The sequence below is a fragment of the Balaenoptera musculus genome, chromosome 3 (genome assembly GCF_009873245.2).
Source record: "Balaenoptera musculus isolate JJ_BM4_2016_0621 chromosome 3, mBalMus1.pri.v3, whole genome shotgun sequence".
NCBI classification, from domain to species: Eukaryota; Metazoa; Chordata; class Mammalia; order Artiodactyla; family Balaenopteridae; genus Balaenoptera; species Balaenoptera musculus.
In genome coordinates, this window is record NC_045787.1 from 75,159,586 (window position 1) to 75,179,013 (window position 19,428).

The 19,428-nt window shown below is 32.8% G+C and overlaps 2 protein-coding genes across 8 annotated transcripts in view; one reads left to right on the forward strand and one right to left on the reverse strand.

The window, feature by feature from the left end:
- SLF1 (SMC5-SMC6 complex localization factor 1) overlaps nucleotides 1–7,082 on the forward strand; it is a 60,023-nt gene extending 52,941 nt beyond the window's left edge. The window contains 4 exon segments of the mRNA XM_036849309.1: nucleotides 771–904; nucleotides 2,818–2,910; nucleotides 3,319–3,501; nucleotides 6,141–7,082. Coding sequence (XP_036705204.1) covers nucleotides 771–904; nucleotides 2,818–2,910; nucleotides 3,319–3,501; nucleotides 6,141–6,622 — 892 coding nt within the window. The 3' untranslated portion in view covers nucleotides 6,623–7,082.
- A 9,276-nt stretch (nucleotides 7,083–16,358) lies between these two features.
- MCTP1 (multiple C2 and transmembrane domain containing 1) overlaps nucleotides 16,359–19,428 on the reverse strand; it is a 558,214-nt gene continuing 555,144 nt past the window's right edge. For all 7 annotated transcript variants that reach the window (XM_036848826.1, XM_036848822.1, XM_036848821.1 and 4 more), the window contains one exon: nucleotides 16,359–18,397. In XM_036848826.1, coding sequence (XP_036704721.1) covers nucleotides 18,326–18,397 — 72 coding nt within the window. In that variant the 3' untranslated portion in view covers nucleotides 16,359–18,325. The remainder of the gene's footprint in view (nucleotides 18,398–19,428) is intronic.

The following is a 19,428-nucleotide window of genomic DNA, read 5'->3' on the forward strand; positions in this document are numbered from 1 at the left end:
CCAGCTATGCTTTGTTTTCGAGTGCAGCTCTTCTTCTTAGGCATTTCTTGAACTGTATCTTTATCTGAGATGTTGTCTGAATTATACTGATAGCAGAAAACTCAGTTTTATACCTATAAATGCACATGATCAACATTTTCACTTTCTTTAATTCAAGGTACACACTTTCTTTCTATTAAGTCTTTTTCAAAAGAAATAAAACTCATCAAATTATTGTTCCACACAATTTTTGCCTTGTGATTTAAATTACTACTTGTATATAATAGAGATGGGATTTCAGAATGCATCGCCATGTGAGATACTCTGAGTTGTTACAATAGCTCTCCCCAAATGAGAAACCTCCTCTAAAAGTATGCTATATAAAATTCAGAAAACCTGAAATCTTTTTAGGAAGAAGAGGATAGGATTAGAATATGAACATAAGAATAGGGAGTAGGGGCCTGCATTTTGATCTTAGCAGTTTGCTTTAGTCTCTCTGCCAAATATGGTTTACTTGGTCTCGTCTGCTTTACTGGACATTCAATATTCATAAACTTTTCGGTGGGCTGTTGGGTGCAAGGGTAATAAAATGAAAATTAATGCATAAAATTTGTTTCTGTACAGTTGAAATAAATATAAAAATAGAAAGCAGTAAAGATTTGAATGAATAAGGGGGTTTAAATTAAAAGAAGGCTAGTTTTTTTTTGTTTTTTTTTTTAACTCACCATATAATTTGTGCTTCTACGCCTTGGTGAGAAACAAGCTTTCATTATGTCTTACTTTCTTTTCAGAGAGCTGAATCTTGCTAAATGTTCCTCATCATTAAAAAGATTGAAAAAGAAGTCAGAAGGAGAATTGTCGTGTTCCAAGGAGAATTGCCCCTCTTTAGTTACAAAGATAAATTTTCACAAGACTAATTTAAAAGGTATTCCAAATGTCTAAATTAATTTATACTAGGAACTTTTCCTGGTTGTAGTCAGTATTTGCAAGTTTTACACACTGGCCCTGATGAATGCTTGAACTTAAATATTGGACTAGGTCCAGGAAATACCTTCCTGGAGAGCATATTATTTTTGTGAACAGCCATTTATACAAAAAAAAAAAATAAAGTGTTTAATACCCGGTGTAATAGAGTATTCCTCCCTTCTTTTCTCCACCTGCCTTTTCAAATATTAAACACTGTGTAGCTTATGTTGAGCTCATTCCAGACTTGCCTGCCTTACTTTTCTATTCCACCTCAACCTGTGCTGCTTAGGATCAGTGTCTTGTGATTTGAAAGTATAATTCAGTCTTCATCTCTTTCAGTCCTAGACGTTTTGTGAACAAAGAATGAGAAGTAGGCTACGTTACATAGCTGTGTTAAGCATATGGACTCTTTTCTTCCAGGCATTGAGCCCAGACTATGAAATGTGCTTGGCTTTTGGTTCTAACTATACTGGAACCTAAGTACCTAAAGGGATGGAGTAACAAGAATAGTGTTGTAATAATTCACTCTGGCACTTCTTTTACTTAGGTACCCCTTAACTCAAAATTATAAATTACTTCCAAGAGTCTGTATCTGGCCAAAGTAAATTGCTAAGTCTCTTGTTTATGAGCTATATCGTGTTTTTAATACAAATATTATCATTATGGCACCAAGCTTTCATCATCTTTCAACATGAGGAGTTTATAATAATAGCGTATCACAAATTCAAAATAAGTGCCCGTTTGGCTCAAAATATGAAAAATGTATTAAATGTGTACTCAGATATTAACTTCACAAAACAGTGTCCTTTTTCTTTGTTTATTGTGTCAGAAAGTAAAATGAATATGAATGGCTTTAAGCTGAACAGCAGAAGGAACTGGAGGGAGGAAGAGAATTGAGAAATAGTAGAGAAAAACTTCGAAAGCTTTTCAATGCTTGTTAAAGAAATGTTTTGGTAGAAGTTACAGAGATAATCTGTAAAACTGAACACTGGAAAAATGTGCTACTTAGTATTTTATAGCAGGAAAGAGTTTGATTCAGTATGTATTTCATTTGCTTTCAAAGCAGTTATGTTTTTTTAAATTCCCCTTACCTCAAATTATCACTTATATCTCATTAATCTTGCTTACAGCAGAGAGGGATGTATTCAATTTTAGGCAGCAGGCACTAACTGCACCCCTCCTAGGAAAGACGTTGCCATTCTATTTGTCATTCTTGTTCAGCTTTAAATGGTACTAGGGATTTTTTTCGTGTGTGTGCATGTGCGTGTGCGTGTGTGTGTGTTTATATTAAGATTCCCCCATTTCTCCTTCTCTGTGCTGCTGTAGCCAAGCCAGACAGCCTATTGAGAAGCAGCAAACCATCTGTTAATGGATTTGAAGTTCTGAATTACACTTGAGTGTGTAGAGGCACTCATGCTTAGCCAGAAACATTCATTTGAATTAAGCTATAAATGCTGTATAAAAAAGAGCCATACATTTAACGTAGATTCATGAATAAATTTAAGAGAGGGCAATTGCACTTTAAACTTTTATTGCTGCAAAACCCAGTATATTTGGTGTTCTCTGATCATTTGAGGGTTTTATAGCAGGATTGAAACTTCAAACCTTGAACTAGGGGGAGACAATGCCTGTATTAAACCTTTAGTAGAATTTCATTGCTGAATTGCTGATAGAACAGAGAGGCTCTATGGATTGGTGGGGTTCCCTCCCCCCTCTTTTTTTTAATGTGAGAGATGTTTAAACCAGTCAAAAGGAAAACTCAATAAATAATTTTCTGGCATGGGGCCAGATCTCCTAGTTCATGCCCTTTGATTATTTTCTTTAGCTGATATCTTGTCTTCTCTGGAATAATCTATTAATTTTTTATGGCAGGAGAAACAGCCCTCCATAGAGCTTGCATAAATAACCAAGTGGAGAAATTGATTCTTCTTCTCTCTATGCCAGGAATAGACATCAATGTTAAAGGTAAGTTTTAAATCTTTGTTGTCTAATTCAATGTCTTAATATTTGTGATATTAAATAGTTTAATTTCAACATTAAGAAAAATCATTTAAGTATATTTACCTAACATATCTTTAAAGTATTGCTAGTAGCAAAACCAAGAAATTCATCACATATTGATGTATAATAGTGCACAACCATTTTTTGACATCTATATTTTGATCAGATCCCAACATCAATATTTTAAAATAGTTTTTAATTTATTTTTTACAGTTAGAAATATGATTACACCCTAGGCATTTTTATCAAAGCCTTCTATTTGTATATGAGGCACTTGGAAAGTCACACTGATAAGGGAAGTAGAATATCAATACTTCACTACCAAAAGTCCTACTTTTGCTGTTTTAAAATTTGCCTTGATTTCTAATTTAGACAATGCTGGCTGGACGCCTTTGCATGAAGCCTGTAACTATGGCAACACAGTATGTGTCCAGGAAATTTTGCAACGTTGTCCAGAGGTAGATCTGCTCACTCAAGTGGACGGGGTGACTCCTTTGCATGATGCACTGTCAAACGGACATGTAGAAATTGGCAAGCTGCTACTCCAGCATGGGGGTGAGTGCATTTATGCTAAATGGGCTATGATAAATTATCCAGTTTTTTGATGAATCCCTTAGAGGTAGAAAGTATTTTATATTTTAAGCACTATAAGGAAAGATGCCTTTATTACATTTTAATGAAAAAGTAAAGATGAAAAGTCTGCTAGAATGTAAGCACCTTTTATTTACTGAGGATAAAAGCCTTTTCATAACATGTATTTATTTATTGTATTATTAAGCCTTTTTACCTTTGTTACGAGAGTGTATTTTGAATTGGGTGTGTTGGTTTTTATTATTAATCCTTTTACTTAAAGTGTGTAATGTCTGTAAACCAGCCGTTTCTGAAAGCTTATTAATAAATGGATGTAAATGTTCAATTGTGAGTACTTGGGTTTTTCATTCTTGTTTCATTTCCTATATATAACTGCTAATGATTATTCTTTTTTTTAATGAGTCATTTCTTTATAGACTACAAAAAAGACATCCTAGAATAATATCTTTTCTTCATTCACATTTTGTAGTCAATTAATAAGTTAAGTAGGAGGATTTCCAAATGATAATAACTGTTGTGCAGAGGGTATGTGATGGAAGTAACTTGAGCTTAATATTCATCTACTGCTTTTTCTGCTGATTTCTTATCTGATCTCTGCTTTCAGAACCCTTTTTTCCACCCCCCAACTCAGTGAAATTCTTCTTATATCTGAACTGAATAATATAAATTTTATATCAAAGTGTTCAAAACTGATTTGCGTTTTAAAAGGAAAAACAAAGGAAAAGTGATGACTAGCTTATAATACACAAAGATTTGTATAAATTTCCTATTACTTTTATTTGTACTAAAAATACTGTTGTCTATTTATCCAGTAATTAAAGCTATTTGATTCTGCATGAAAATAAACAGCATATTTCTTTAGCTATCTCTTTACTATATATCTATATCTATCTGTCATCTATGTGAGGAAGGCTCTATATCATGGTAGTTTAACATGTTTGGTTATTATAGTCTTCTCCTGCCCCCTAAAGGCCTTAGTGTGTCTGTTTTACTTATACCATTTCATAATCAATGTATTTTTCAGTTCTTATACTTTTTTTAGTATTATATGTTTACAAAACCATACTGTTATATCTCCTAAGTGTTTTAGTTTTCTACTTAACTATGTATGTGACATTCCAAGCCAATATTTGGCTTTGCTTCAAGTGGTCTAAGTGATGGAAAAGCCATTATTGTATTAAGTCCAACTTTTCAGAAGAAGAAGGCATTATACTAACCAATGTGAATTTTTTTAGGACCTTTGGTGAAGAATAGTAAATTGATGAGTTCTTTGTCCTAAGAGAGGAAATCTACTTGTATTTGCATTTATCAAGGTCCTTCGGCCATCATCCAGATTTCTCTTTGCCTTAGGTATAATCTGAGTTTGGACCTGTCAAATGGTGTGACACCATCATTGTAGAAACTATATTATCTCTTCATTGTGAGTCGCTCAGTATTGAGAGCAATAATTTAAATTACGTTTCTAAAACCTTTGTTTACTTTTGGTATCTTGCGTTCATAATTTTGTTGTATTTTCTCTTTTAAACAGGAATTAACTTGAAACATTTTTTTTGAAATATCAACATAATGAAAATAAATCTAATTTTGATTTAGAATTTTTTCCATAAATTATACATTAATCGTATGTCATTACTGGTTGATCTTTTACATTAAATACATTTTATATCTAGGCCACTACATGTGTCTCATCAGATTCATCATTAAGAGTTTTAGCAGCTATGATCTGTAATCTCTCTGACAATAAGATCTGTGTTGTATGGTAGAATCTTCTGATTATGTCTGCTAGTACTCAAACCTTTATATCCCTTATAACATTTTTATGGCAAAGTACATAAATAATTATAGGACTTGACTGGCAGAGGTGCGAAGTACTCCTGTACTTTCCTGTGTGACCAAATACTGAGTCATTGTTATTTTGCCCCTCTCATATCATCCTTAACTACCCAGGGGATAAACTGTATCTTCAGTACTTTCTCAGTAGATGGTTAGATGGGTGTAGCTAGCATAGATGGATGAAATCTGAGTTTGTCCCAGAGCAGTTAATATTTACTTTTTGTGAATCAGTTACCTATACTAAAAATTGAACATAAGCAAGGATAATGAAAAACGTGTTCTGTGTCTGGGCAAAGTTTTGCAGTCTGCACTGCTACCATTGCCTATTAGCAATGGAAGGGGTCAGTACTTTTTCCGCTTGGTGATATTATGAAATACCTTTAAGGCTTTTACACAGAATTTAAGGTAAGTGTATTTTTTTAAATTTCCTCCAGGAACACTGATATTCTTATTTGAAGATGACAACTTATTAAGTTTTATCAAAGTTTTTTTTTTTTAATTTATAACCATATATGTTATTTATTGAACTAAGGCATGTGCTTTTAGGCAAACCTGATCAGGCAATTGACTAGATTTTTTTTTTTTCTAATGCACCTTTATTAGTCAGTTAGTATATAGAGCCAATTAATTATGTCAATATGAATTACTACAAAATATGACTGTAAACTGAGCCCTGGATCCTTTGGGGAAAAAAAGAGAGAGAAAATGGCTGTTACACTGCCAAAATAAGAATGTTTAACTCTTAACATTTTGCATGTTCTTTTTCACAGGCCCAGTGCTTCTGCAGCAGAGAAACTCTAAGGGGGAATTGCCCTTGGATTATGTGGTATCATCTCAAGTCAAGGAAGAACTATTTGCTATCACAAAAATAGAAGATACAGTGGAGAACTTTCATGCACAAGCAGAGAAACATTTTTACCACCAGCAACTTGAATTTGGCTCATTTTTACTTAGTAGGATGTTGCTAAATTTTTGTTCAGTTTTTGGTTTGTCTTCAGAGCTCTTCTTAGCTTTCAGAGGATTAACTCATCTAAATGAGCTGCTTATACCTTGTCAGAATTATAAGGAAACCACTAGTGCTCGTACTGACTGGTTATTGGATCTTTATGCTAGAAATATAAAGACATTGCAGAAACTCCCAAATATTCTTAAGGAACTCCCTGAGAATTTAAAAGCGTGTCCTGGAGTACACACTGAGGCCTTATTGGTGACATTGGAAATGATGTGTCGGTCGGTCACTGAGTTTTCATGATGATGCCAGAAAATATGGGTCAGCTTTCTAAACCTGCTCAGCTTGCTTTGTCATTTATTAGGGACTTCATAGCTTATTAACAATTATAATTTCATTTATTTATTGACAGAATTTGCAGCCTTGCTGAATCTTAAAAGCACTTAAAGAACTTATCCAAAGCTATAGTATAGGCTTCTTTTTCCAGTGTGTAGAATTTAACTCAAAAGTAAAACTTAGTTTTGTTTGATATACATTGCTTTTATTAATCGTTATTATTTTTTGTTCTAAAAGTCATATTATTTATTTATATTGTACATGTAAAATTTTTTTAATTTAAATATTTTTTCAAATCAAAATGTAATGTCCTCTCTTCTAGGTGTTCTGGGTCTTAGCATCATGGCAAGAATATTCATGCAAATGTGCACCTATAAACATGTAGCTCCCTGTTTCTTCTCTGTAGGCTGTTGGAATAAAATACTCAGTTTTATGTGTTTCTAAAATAAACATTTCACAATTCACAATAATATATTCTTTTGGTTTTTAAATTTAGTAAATGTGCTAATAGTTTGATCCCTTGATCTATTTTATTTTAGCAGTTCCTATAGAAAGTGTATTTCTACTCCATGTAACCACTATTCTGTAAGTGAAAACATTTTGCTTCATAATGTTTTATTAAATATTAAGATTATAAATGACAACAAAGTAAAGGATTTGAGATTATCTAAAATCTTAATGTACAGTATGAATTTACAGAGTAGTAACATTTCAATTTGCAGTTTTTCCTAATAGTAATTTGTAGTAAGACTTAAAGAAAGGATATGGATAATAATTACTTTTGAAACTGGAGTTGCTTTACTAGTGGGAATAAGTTACATTCTGATACAGCTGGAAAAGAAACATTAGAACTTCCATTTCGATTTTATGTTGCTAAAGTGATGATCTCACAGCAATTAATCTGCCAAAGAAGCACACTTTAGTTTTATTTTGGAAATAGATCTTTTAGCAGGATACAAATGCTGAGAGTCTTATTACTGGGTTTACAGTCTAAACTAAAAATTGCTACATTAGTTTATCAGCTCTGAATAAAAGCCAAGTTTTTTTCCTACATTTGTAAATCAGTAATTTTTTACACATACTGTTAAGAAGTATTAGTCGTTTCTAGTTAGCCTTCAAATGTGACATCATACAACTCTCTTTTGATATTTATTGATACTTGCCAAAATATCAGAGAAAACATGAATAAGGAACATCATAATGCTCATAGAGAGTAAAGCGCTTCCCCAGATGATGTGTAAGAACATTTTTATTCCAAAGAGTAGCCACTTTACGTCACTTGTGAAGGCATGTGGAATAACATTTGCTTGGTAAACTAATAAAAACATAGACTTCGACATCAGACAGACATAGTTTCAAATCCTTGTGTAATTTCTTACTAACTGAATTACAAAGCAAGTTCCTTTCTGTGCTTTGGTTTTCTTACCTGTCAAGTGGAAATAACACCAGGTATCTTGGTCATGATAGAATTAAGTTATTAGCCGTTCACCTTATATGGCACTTAATAAACGTGACTTCCTTTTGCATTCTTAACTCCTCTTTTTAGTTATAACGAATCATTTAGATAGTAATTTCTTAAGTTGCTAATAATTCTAAGTTAATGAGATAATTAACTGCTAAGAAAAAGTAGATAATTAACTGCTAAGAAAAAGTAGTTTTCTAAATTAAATGTTCGCAAGAAATATTCATTTAGTTGCAATTAGTATTAATATTTCATAACTGTTCTGTCTGCCAATTTCTACAAGCCATGCTGACATGAAATATTAAACACTCAAATGCCATTGAAGTCTCTACCTCAAGAAGGTGTCATTGCAGTTTGTACTTCTTCAAAAGTATAACTTGGCAAACAGATTACTGCTTTGTGGCCTAGTTAAAAATACCAATAAATGTATATGAATTTAAACCTGCAATAAGAAACTTTATTTCCCATATTACTTTTTATGTTTTATTTTAGAAAATATAATAATTGCCTCAAATTTATTTTAGATATAGAGAAAGTGGAAATTTTAATAGATAAAATTCATAGACTTTCTGACCCCTGGCATTTTAGCTGTAGGCATCTCAAAGTTGCAGCCACTGAAGAGAAGAGAAGGCTGGGTAATGCTATTTATCATTGTGCTCTGCCAGATTTCATATCATAGTTCAATGGAGTTGTTTTTTTTAAAAAAAAAAGAAAAGAAAAAAAAGGCCTATGAAAGCCCTTATTACAATAGAAAATAAAGCTTGGAAGGAGATTTCTGAGCTGTTAAGATTCAGCTTTCTCCATGTGTAATCCCCACAAATATTTGGAATATAAAAGATTTTAGAATGTTTCCTGGCAGCTTTTTAGGAACGGTCTCTATGAAGTTTTCGAGCTTACTAGTTCTTAATTTCCCTACACATAATAAAGTGGTCCAAGTATATACAATTTTTGTAATTTCATTAAGTCCAAGATAACCAGAAAAACATTTGTCCTCATATAAATCAAATGCTAAATTAATCAGTGTTTTGAATTCATCGTTTCTTGAACACCTATTATGTACCAGGTGGTATGATTGACGGGCTGACTACAGTAAAAGAGGAAAAGCTTACATTCTAGGAAGGTAAGTCTAGTTTTATTGTCTTCTGTATAGGCTGTTGAAGAAAATTTCAGTTTGGGTGTTTCTTAAATTTACAGTAATAATTGGTGTTCTCGTTTCGTTTTAAATGTGAAGGGTCTGATAGTTTAATCCTTTGATCAGTGTGACTAGCAGTTTTAGAGTGAATAGAATGTGGTGTGTGCTTTTGCAATCTTAGTGAACCCCAGTACTCATTCCTAGATAAACACAAATGCATTAATGCTAGGATCCTTTATATAAACACTAGGAAATGTTTGCCATTTTTGTTTATTCTGTTGTAGAAAGTTAAATTAATACCTTCACAGGAAAACATTTTTGGTGGAATGTGCAATCCATATGCATTTACACACCTTTCCAGTTAAGTGATGAACTGGATGAGAGCCTGTCACTGTTGCCCCTTAATCAGTAGAAAGGGGTCATTTTTGAGTGACATGAGGCACTCTTTCCCTCAGGCGTTTATCACGTAGCTTCCATACCAGTCGCACCTCTTGCTGACGTGGAGCTTGCAAAATTCAGAATGATAATTGTTTTTATAACAAATGTGGATTGAGTTAGAAAGGTCAGTGATGGCATTATTGGAATTACGCTGTGCCTGGTGATGTCAAAACTGAAGACATGGAATAGTTAACTATTTCTTATAAATCAAATTATGTTATCAAAAAATTCACCTTGTAGGTTAAGATGAATTGTGGTAGGATGATGTACTTTGGTGGTTATTTGCTCTGATACAGAACCAGAGATTATTAGACTATAAATTAATTAGAAAAGGTTGTGGTATTGTTTTTTTAGGTTTTAAGCATACATCTTTTAGAGTACTGCAAATCGCACTAAAAGAAGACATTTTCAGAGGAGACAAACAAGATAGTTTTAACATTATTGATTGTTAGGCATTCAAAAAAGTTTCCTCTCAAGTAAATGCTAATCTTTGAAAACATCCAAAATGTTATATTTTAATTCATGCTTCCCAGTTTATGAAAGTACCAAGCAACTTTCTTTCTTAGACACATGAATTTACGTGAATTGCTGGGGGGGGAAACATTCTATTAAATTATTTTAAAAGGACATTTTCCAATCACAAATCCAAGTGATTAGCTTTTTATCACAGAGGAGTTTGCTAATTAGTACTTTTGTGTTAATAAGCAAAATTACATTTTGTATTTATATTTGATGTACAAAATATTTTCTAATATTTTATGTATTTGAATTCATTACCATATGGTTTGGGTTTTGTTTGTTTTTTGGTGTAGGCGTATAGTTCAAATATACTTACACTATATATCTTTTTAATCTTGAAATATAACCCTTAGCACTAGACACAAGTGATTGATTTTTCTTTTTATAATACTGTATTTGTACTGTTGAATATATATATTTTTTTCTTTTTTAAAACAAATATAGTGAATTATTCTGTGTGTTTAAAAACTACTTGCTGAATTAAGATCCAACAGTATTAAATCAACAAAGTGTAACCAGTGATCAGTTATATAAAAATAATATTCCTAATAAAAGTATATAATGTTATTTTTATATATTTAATTTGTAATATGTAATATTACCCTTAACATAGACAAAAAAATTAAGTTCCTTATTCAAGCATCTATAAAGAGCTATCTCCAGTTAAAGATGAAACATTTTCTCCAAATTTTTGTCTTTTTACTGTGGTCCCCAAATCTTTTCAGACAGTTGAACCCAGATTTGGTAAATCTAATCCTCTTCCTTTCAAAAGTATCTAAATTAGATCAAGTTAACATTAATGCATAATGGGTGTTAAACATTAATAGAGAATGACTACGTTGGAACGTATGATTTATTTCTACCAAAGAGTGGAATTTTTTTAAAATGTGCTTAGCACTTCCAGCAGGTAAACTGCACTGAACTGAAAGTCTGGAATCCAGCTTTGAATTTACACCTATTATACTATCATTTATCTTAATAACAGATGAACTAAAATTTCCAATGATTTTCCATTCTTCTGTCCTCAGATGAAATAGTCATGTTGAAAAAATCATTAATCTTAAAGTGGTGACAGATAAAAAGAATTTAGTTTGTTGTCAGTACTTCTCAACTTAAAGGTTAGGTCAGCCATGGTTTATGTCATGACACTGATAAATTTTTCTAATGACCAGAATGGTTTGATTTGTAATAGCTTTTTGTTTTGGTTTTAAGGAATATATATCTTGGTTATCTGACTTCATCCTAAAGATGCATTTTTTTCTACTTTGCATTGTTTCTATTTTATAACAGAGAGACAAAATTACAGAGCAGTAAGTAAAATGTGGTGTTAAAATATGCATTTTAAAGAGCTTTCCATGAAAACTTAAAAGCAGAATTGTAAAGATGAAAACTTGGCAAAGGGATGAGGGAAAATGGTTAGGAATCATTGTGGTTTAAAGAGGGTAAAGATTTCTAGATGCTGTTTAATATACTGAGGAGGTAGTGAAGGTATAAAATCAGAAAAAAGGCAGACAGATCTCCTCATCTCAGGAACAAACTTTGAAAATTTTGAACAATGTTCAGTAAACCAAGGGTCAAGATAAGTGTTTGGTGGAAGATTCTTTTAGTTAAAATTCACTCAAAATAAAGAATAAAAATACCAATTTTAATGGTATCATCAGAAATAGGCTATTTCGACTAGTAATATTCAGTCCTTTCTTAAAAGTTATGCAAATCTAGATTTCTCATTTCTTGTTTTCCCATGATTTTAGTCATTTTACTCTTTTTTTTTCAAAATACTTTTAAGTTCATACTCAGTCATGTTATTGGAGGAAATAGACTTAAAGAGAGGTTGAAAGCCATTTATAAAAAATGGTTGAACTGGTTCCCTTAATTCCTTTTTCCTGGATTAATTTTAGTCCTTTTTAAAAAATAGAAACTATTTAAATGTAATTAAAAATTAGTTTATCTAAGTAAAATTACAGAGGGGAAAAGATTATAAGCAAATCCATTGCTAATAGTGGTGTATTTCTGATAGAATTTTGAATATTTGTTTTTCACTTCTCCAAGTTTCTCTGCAACATGATTTATATTTGTGTATAACACCAGTAGCCAATTTATTTTTTAAAGTAATGCTCCTAATATAAATAAGAATCAGTTTTGAAATTTTTCTCAAGTTGTCTTATTTAAACTGGCATCTACTGGATTTTTTAAAATATAAAGTGCATTTTAAAAATATGCCTTTTTTCTTCAAGGTAAGGATGTAATTAAGCCTAGTATCGTCTAATGCAGATTTCAAATAATACTCTTGGACTATATGCCCTTCCTTTGAAAGTAAATCTGGCTTATTTTACTGATATGCTGCTTCTGTCTTCTGTTTAAGCCTCTTCAAAGTAGTGCCTTACCATGTTGGGCGGGGTCATTACTGTTTAGTAGGATTCCTAAATTGCTAAAGTTTAAACTTCACGTAGACACCTTGTGGAGTCATGATACCATATCTTCACTATTAGCCTTTTCTGATTTTAGAAGCTTTCATGGAACCTGAAGAATTACTTGTTCTGATTTTTTTTTTTTCCAGATTCAACACCAAAAATCAGGGAGAAACTGTAAGATTAAATGATGACTACATTTATCAAAGGCTGTATCTTAAATTCCTTTAAAGGGAGTTCACTACTGTGTGATTAAATTGAGAATTGTTTTCTTTTATTATAATACGCCTGGAAAAAATTCCCTTCTAAATATTACTATTTACAGCATTAATTCAGATGTAAGCAGTCAGTCGTCTACTGAGAGAATTCTGAGCAAAAGTGTCTTGCCACTGTTGTCCAGAGCATATTATTTAGCACCTCTTCTGTGAAGGTGAGTAAAATGGCTTCTTGTAAGTTACTGTTTTAAGTAGTACAATTCAAAATACAATATTTTAACAATTGTTTTATATAAGTACATTGGATACCTACATCATAACTACAGTACACTGGTGAGTATCACACCACTGTGTCTTTTTGGGTAGATTTCTCACTTGCTTGTCAGTGTTGTTGTCACAGTCACTGAGAAATCCAAGTACATGTGTGTTCTTTGTATCAGCATCATAGTGCCAGAAGAATGGATGGTGTGTACCTGGCAACCCACCCTATAAGAGTTAGTATGCCTGATTCTTGGTTAAATTATCAAATGCTGGATGTTTCGTGATATCCCCCCAAAAATTTTTCTCTATTAAATCTGAAAATGCTTTTTTTCATCCTACAGGGAAATTTAAAAGGTAATGTTCAGCAACTTCAAACAAGTAAGACCGAATACCACATTGATCTATTTTAAAACTACTTCTAAAAACATACATAGTATTTTACTTTTCTGGGTGGGTTACCATGTGCTTCAGAGACCTTCCTATGGTTTGCTAGGTCTCTGTGTTAGTGAAATCTGAACTTTGTAAGAGTTCCAGGACAAAGGGAAGGGGTAGGTATACCATTGTGTAAGGTTCCAGAGTTTATTAGTTCTTGACATCAATAAATTGTTTTCCATGGTTTCAATATTACAAGTTATACACAGATATTGACTTGTAATTGTCATAATCAGTACTGTAGGAAGAATGTTTTGTGGAAATAATGTAGAGTTTAGTTTTAAGGTTTCCAGTATTCTGAGTAGCTTTATTAAAAGAAGATCTCTGAACTTGGGACAGATCTTGGCATTTCCTTCCCCCTCACCTCTCTGCTATTGTCCAGCTGTCTTTGTAATTACTCTTGACTGTTGTCTCAGATGTGTCTTCAGTCATCAAGAGACAATTAAAAGTGGTTGGGGCCAGGGGCGCACCTTTCTCTATGCAGTTAGCATTTCCTAACTTAACATTTGAACTCTGGCAAAATAAAATGCCTCAAGTTGACTCATGTCATTTTGAAGCTTGTCTTTGACCAAAATGGGGAACTAAGCCTATATTACCATCTTGCCTGACTAGTAGCAGTAACAACCTCACTCAGCCAGGTCTCCTCAGATGCATTTATTTATTCCTGAGAAAATGAGAGGTGGTTTGTAGGTTCGCTCATTGACTCTCAGGTTGGTCATTCCTTTTCTCTTTTGAAAGACCACTGAAGAATCTACAGCAGGGGAGAATTACGTTGCAATTTTATTTTTGCTACAAACTGAAAAAACTTTGGCACAGCTACTTACCTATTTCTGTTTTTCTTAATACAAATAGAACTTTCAGCTTAATTTAGTAACACCATTAATTGAGTAGAGCAGAAGAGCAGTGCCATTTTGTTACCTTTTTTTAAAATGAGTCATATAATTTTTCAGTGACATTTGGAAACACAACCATCATATACATTTAAAAAAAAAAAAAACCTGTCTACAAAAATACTGCTTGTGCATGCAACAGAACACTTTTTTTGTTGTTACCAGTTCAGAATGCGAAGGGATAGCCCAATAAATTGAAACTCATTTGAAACCAATTTGAATTATTTGATTCATCTCCCCCGACCTTTTTTGTTTTTTGGTTCTTAACCCCAGATCCCTTTGGAAAAGCACAGATAGAAACATTAAATTCTAGCAAACCTTTCAGAGTGTTGTTAGTTTCTATAGCATATGACCATTTTGGACATTTAATGGTTTTTATCTGCATAGTATTCTTACACGATGAGAAATTTTCCTTGGTATTTCTTAAATCTCAGCGATTCAGCTGGAATAAGTCTTATGATGTGACTGCCACTGTACAAATGTAGAAACTGAGGCAGAAGAGGTAACAGTTTCACCAGAAAAAAAGGATATTTTATATTGTTTTCTTTCAGTGAGTTACACCAGTCATCCTGGGAAGGAGAATTATAATCCAAAGGAATGACACTATTGTAAGTATTCTTTTCATTATTTTTTATGTGGTTTTAATTCATACTTGACCAAGCAATTAGAAAAGGCTGATTCTAGACACACTAATCAAACAAATGAATAGGCATCTGTACACAAATACACACACACACTCACGCTTGACATTTAAAGCCCCAGAATTTAAACATTAATTTAATAATAAACTGAGGCTTTTGCAAGAAGTATAATGGTGGCTCTCTTTACTTATATTTCTGGAACAGCACCTGCCTTTTATATTTTGATTTGTTTTGAATGCTGAGTACAAAACTCAAAAATAAACATTTAGGTACATTTAACTAGTGTATAAACTGAAATTAAAGCCTTTGAATAAGACCTGTTAATACAGAAGTAGACTACTTTCAGCATTAGAGACATTTGGATATTGAGATCAAAATGGGAATATGGTCCCTGGATAAGAGAACTTACTACTAAATTTTTCTTCACTTTTAAATAACACAATAAAATTCTATAAAAGATACTTTCAGAAACATATCAATTAAAATTTGCTCTTACTATACTTTAACTCCAGATTTGATTTTAATATGCTATCATTGGTTTGACCATTGCCTATGACAGGGCAAGTCGTATAGTTGGTACTCAATAAATATATCACAGAGCAAAGTCACTTAAAGAATCTTTCAATTCAGATTATCCTAGTGTATAGAATGATTCAAAATTAATTTGGAATCCTGACAGCACCTATCAGTTTGAGTCTGCGGAACAGTACCAAAATAAACAAGTACCATGTTCTTCTTATAAATGGAAAAAGTTTTAAATATGCATTTCTTATAAATTACCACAGTTAGTGGCAATAATAGTAGTTTGGATGATGAATGACCTTTAATGAATTTACTCACAAAAGGATATTGAGGAATATATTTCATAGTTCATATGACTACTGTATATAGCAGTCCAAATAGGTGTTAGAGTGACATCCAGTCTCTTAAGATATCTTAAAATATTTATGTGTTTACAAACCTCTCAAAACCAAATCAAGTTAAGCAGCTTTCAAAAGGCAAAATTGTGCCTCCGTGAGAAGGAGAAAGAACTGGTTAAAGTTCTGTTATTCACAGTCTCTTGTTTTCAGTCTGTGAGTGCAGTAGTTTGTAAAAGCAATGAAGATTCCCCTGATTATCACTTTCATGCCTCAAGACAGTTCTTACTCCTCTAGCAGTGTCACTGGATACTCACCCCTGCAAGGTGCTGCGTTTTATACAGCACGCAAGGTTTCATGGAAAGCCTTTTTTCTTCCAAACCAAACCTGTGTTTCTTTAAGTAAAATATTATTTATATGAGACCAAAAAAAAAAGTACTGATTATTTTTAGAAAAGATTATTTTTTTTATTTAATGCAGTGAATAGTCAACCTTACCATTGAACTAAACATCTGAAATTTGATAGCATGAAATAGAAATTAGTCATCTGTTAATGGTTGCTATCCACTGGGTACATCTGAGGTGTTAGAATATCAGGCTTGTAGACATTTGAGTAGACAATGTCAGCACGGAACACAAATCTCACACAGAGTATAATCAAAAGTTATTTCAAACAAATTATTCCATCAGTAAACTTCCTGTAGCAACATCAACTTCATGAAGTATTACATCTGTCTTAACAACAAACGATGATGGTATGTGGATGTAAGCATGTCATTATAAACATGATGCGCTAAATAGAGCATATTGAGGTCAAAGCCTTTCTGTAGAAAGGGAATTTAATTGACATTCTTTCAAGCATAGTGTATAAACAGATCAAAATAGTTTTATCATAAGAAACAGTATTTAACAACATAGCTTTAAAATAAAAATACTTTAAAAATCAACTTTGATGAGATTAAATTTATTTTTAAAGAATCTTCCTATAGAGTGAAATATATATTTCTCGCTTCTGGCTTTTCTACATTTTTCCAGCATGACCCCCACCTTCACCCTATCCCAGTCCATTGTTAATAAAGTAGTGCAAAACACTGCAGCAATTTCAACCAAGCTTAATCCCCTACCAAGTCAGGGAAGTAAGACATTCTCACCAAATTCTGTCTCTCTAGAGGTATACTCCCTTGATATACCAGGAAGTTAGGTACAAAAACTACATGAGAGTCGGGAATGCAATTTTTAAGTATAGATTCTATGGTAAGGAGTGAAACATTTTCAAAGGCAAACTCCCCCTCCCCATAAGCAGTTTATTTTACAAAATAGGTTTTCATGCATTCATATTTTAAAGAATGATATTTTTTTCTATAAATGAATGGTAATGAAACACTGGCATATCACTTAGCACACTGCATTCTCCTCTACGTTAAAATTCACACTAATAACAAAAATCATAATATGCATATTAAAGCAGTTCAGTAACCTAATAACAAAGTAGATACATTTTTTTTTTCTGTGAGAACACTTGAGTATTAAATATTTTTAGATGCACAGAGGTATAATCTGACACCAAAGGCAATGTGGATTTAATTTGCTAGATTTTTGACGACTGAACTGGGTTGCTAATTTGCTAACTTGGCACAAATTAATAGTGATTGGTATAAAAATCCTTATAGGCAATCATCATTTATAAACCTGGCAGTATTTTTTGTGTAGTCCTGTAGAGATTTTAAGGTTTTAGATGGAATGATAGAAGATTTGGAAATTTTCTTTGTAGGATTTCAGTGTGTGGAAGATTCTCTTGAGGAGGTGAATATACCTTCACTCTTTAGCTTAAAGAAGTCAGCCTAGTCATATCTAAATAATTTGCACAGGAATGAATATCAGGATCCGAATCTATGTTAAGTTGAAATGCATCTGTTCCATTATTTAGGCTCTGGGATCCCTCCTCCCTTTTGAAATGTATAAAACATAGAAAACTGTAATGGATTATTTTTCAGATAAAAAATAGTCAGTCACATTAAAAAAAAACTTTAAAATCAAATTGACATTTACATTTTATGTAGATTTAACCAGAGCACAGCTGAGCATTTAATATTCTAGTTCTTACACTTGTAATTAGAGAAATGTGTATCTCCCAATGTTACCATTCTTACATTTGTTGTTCCAATGTGTTATATTATTATGCACAGCTAACAAGGTTTTCACGCAGCAATAGCTAAACCTTTATCAAATTGATTCTGTACAATGGAAGTATATTTTCAAAGACATATGCCTTTGTACACTATTTACAAATTCTCTCAATCATGGTAAAATAGCAAAATAAATAAAAAACAGAAAGAAAGGAAATGCGGCTCAGGCTGAAGGCTTTTCCTTTTATCTTCCCAAACAGATGCTGGTCTCCTCAGTGCTGGGAGCTGGCTAGCCAAGATTGTTTTTCTTCCTTTTACATGGGCTATGAGAAGGATCTGGTTTCAGTTCTTGGTATTGCACCTGTTTAAACAGAGTTCAGAGAAAGGCTGGTCAGGTGGCCACTTTCTGGCAAAGGAAGGAAAAGCAAAGGAATTCAGAGACTATGCTTGGGGGAAAAGAAAGTGCTCGCCTTGGAAGCTGTATGCAATCTACAGCTGGGATGCAGAAAACAATAGAATGATAGAGCAAAGAGTCAAGGGAAATCTTGCCAGAATCTACATGAGAGCCCTGATGTGAACTTTGGTAACAGGCTGAGGTCTCTATTGCCCATACCCAAGTAACATTAAAAGCAGAACCATCATCTCCATCTATTTTGAACGGCCAAATAATGGTTCTCTATAATTTATTGTGTGCTTGTTTAATATAAGCTTCATCTCCATCCAGCCCACTCTCATGTCTGATACCAAATCAAAAACTCTGCTGAAACAAAGGAAAAAGGTATTGCTGCAACCCAGCTTCAATAGTTTGATAAAAACATTTCTCATTTTACTCTGAAAATATTTATTGATCAATGGGCATTAATTAACCTCCAAGGCTTTCAAAGGATTGAGATATGCCCCAGTTCTCAAAACTCAGTTACTCTTTCCCCCTTCACTGATCTCTAAAACAGACATCTTTAAAACTCACTTAATTCATGCAATTTATTTAAGGAAGTGTTTTTCTCAATGTCTGCTGGCATACTTTGCTTTCATCATCTAATATTCCTAATTCCTCCTTCAGGTGATGGTGACTTCCCTTCACAAACTCCAGCTGAACCTTGGGGGAGGATTGTCCCCCTGACATCCTGGTAGGTTCTCTATGCAATGCCCTCTCATTCCCCAATCTTCTCTATAAGTTCTTCTTGGATAACACCCCAACTGGGCTAATTCCTGAATGGCAAAATCTTCTACAGGCTTTATTAGCTTTACTTAGCTCTTCTAAAACCTTCAAAATTAAATGGATATAAAAGTTAAAACCCAGTGCCACACTACATTAAAATGATACAGGCATACCTTAGAGATATTGCATGTTTGTTTCCAGGCCACCACAGTAAAGCAAATATTGCAATAAAG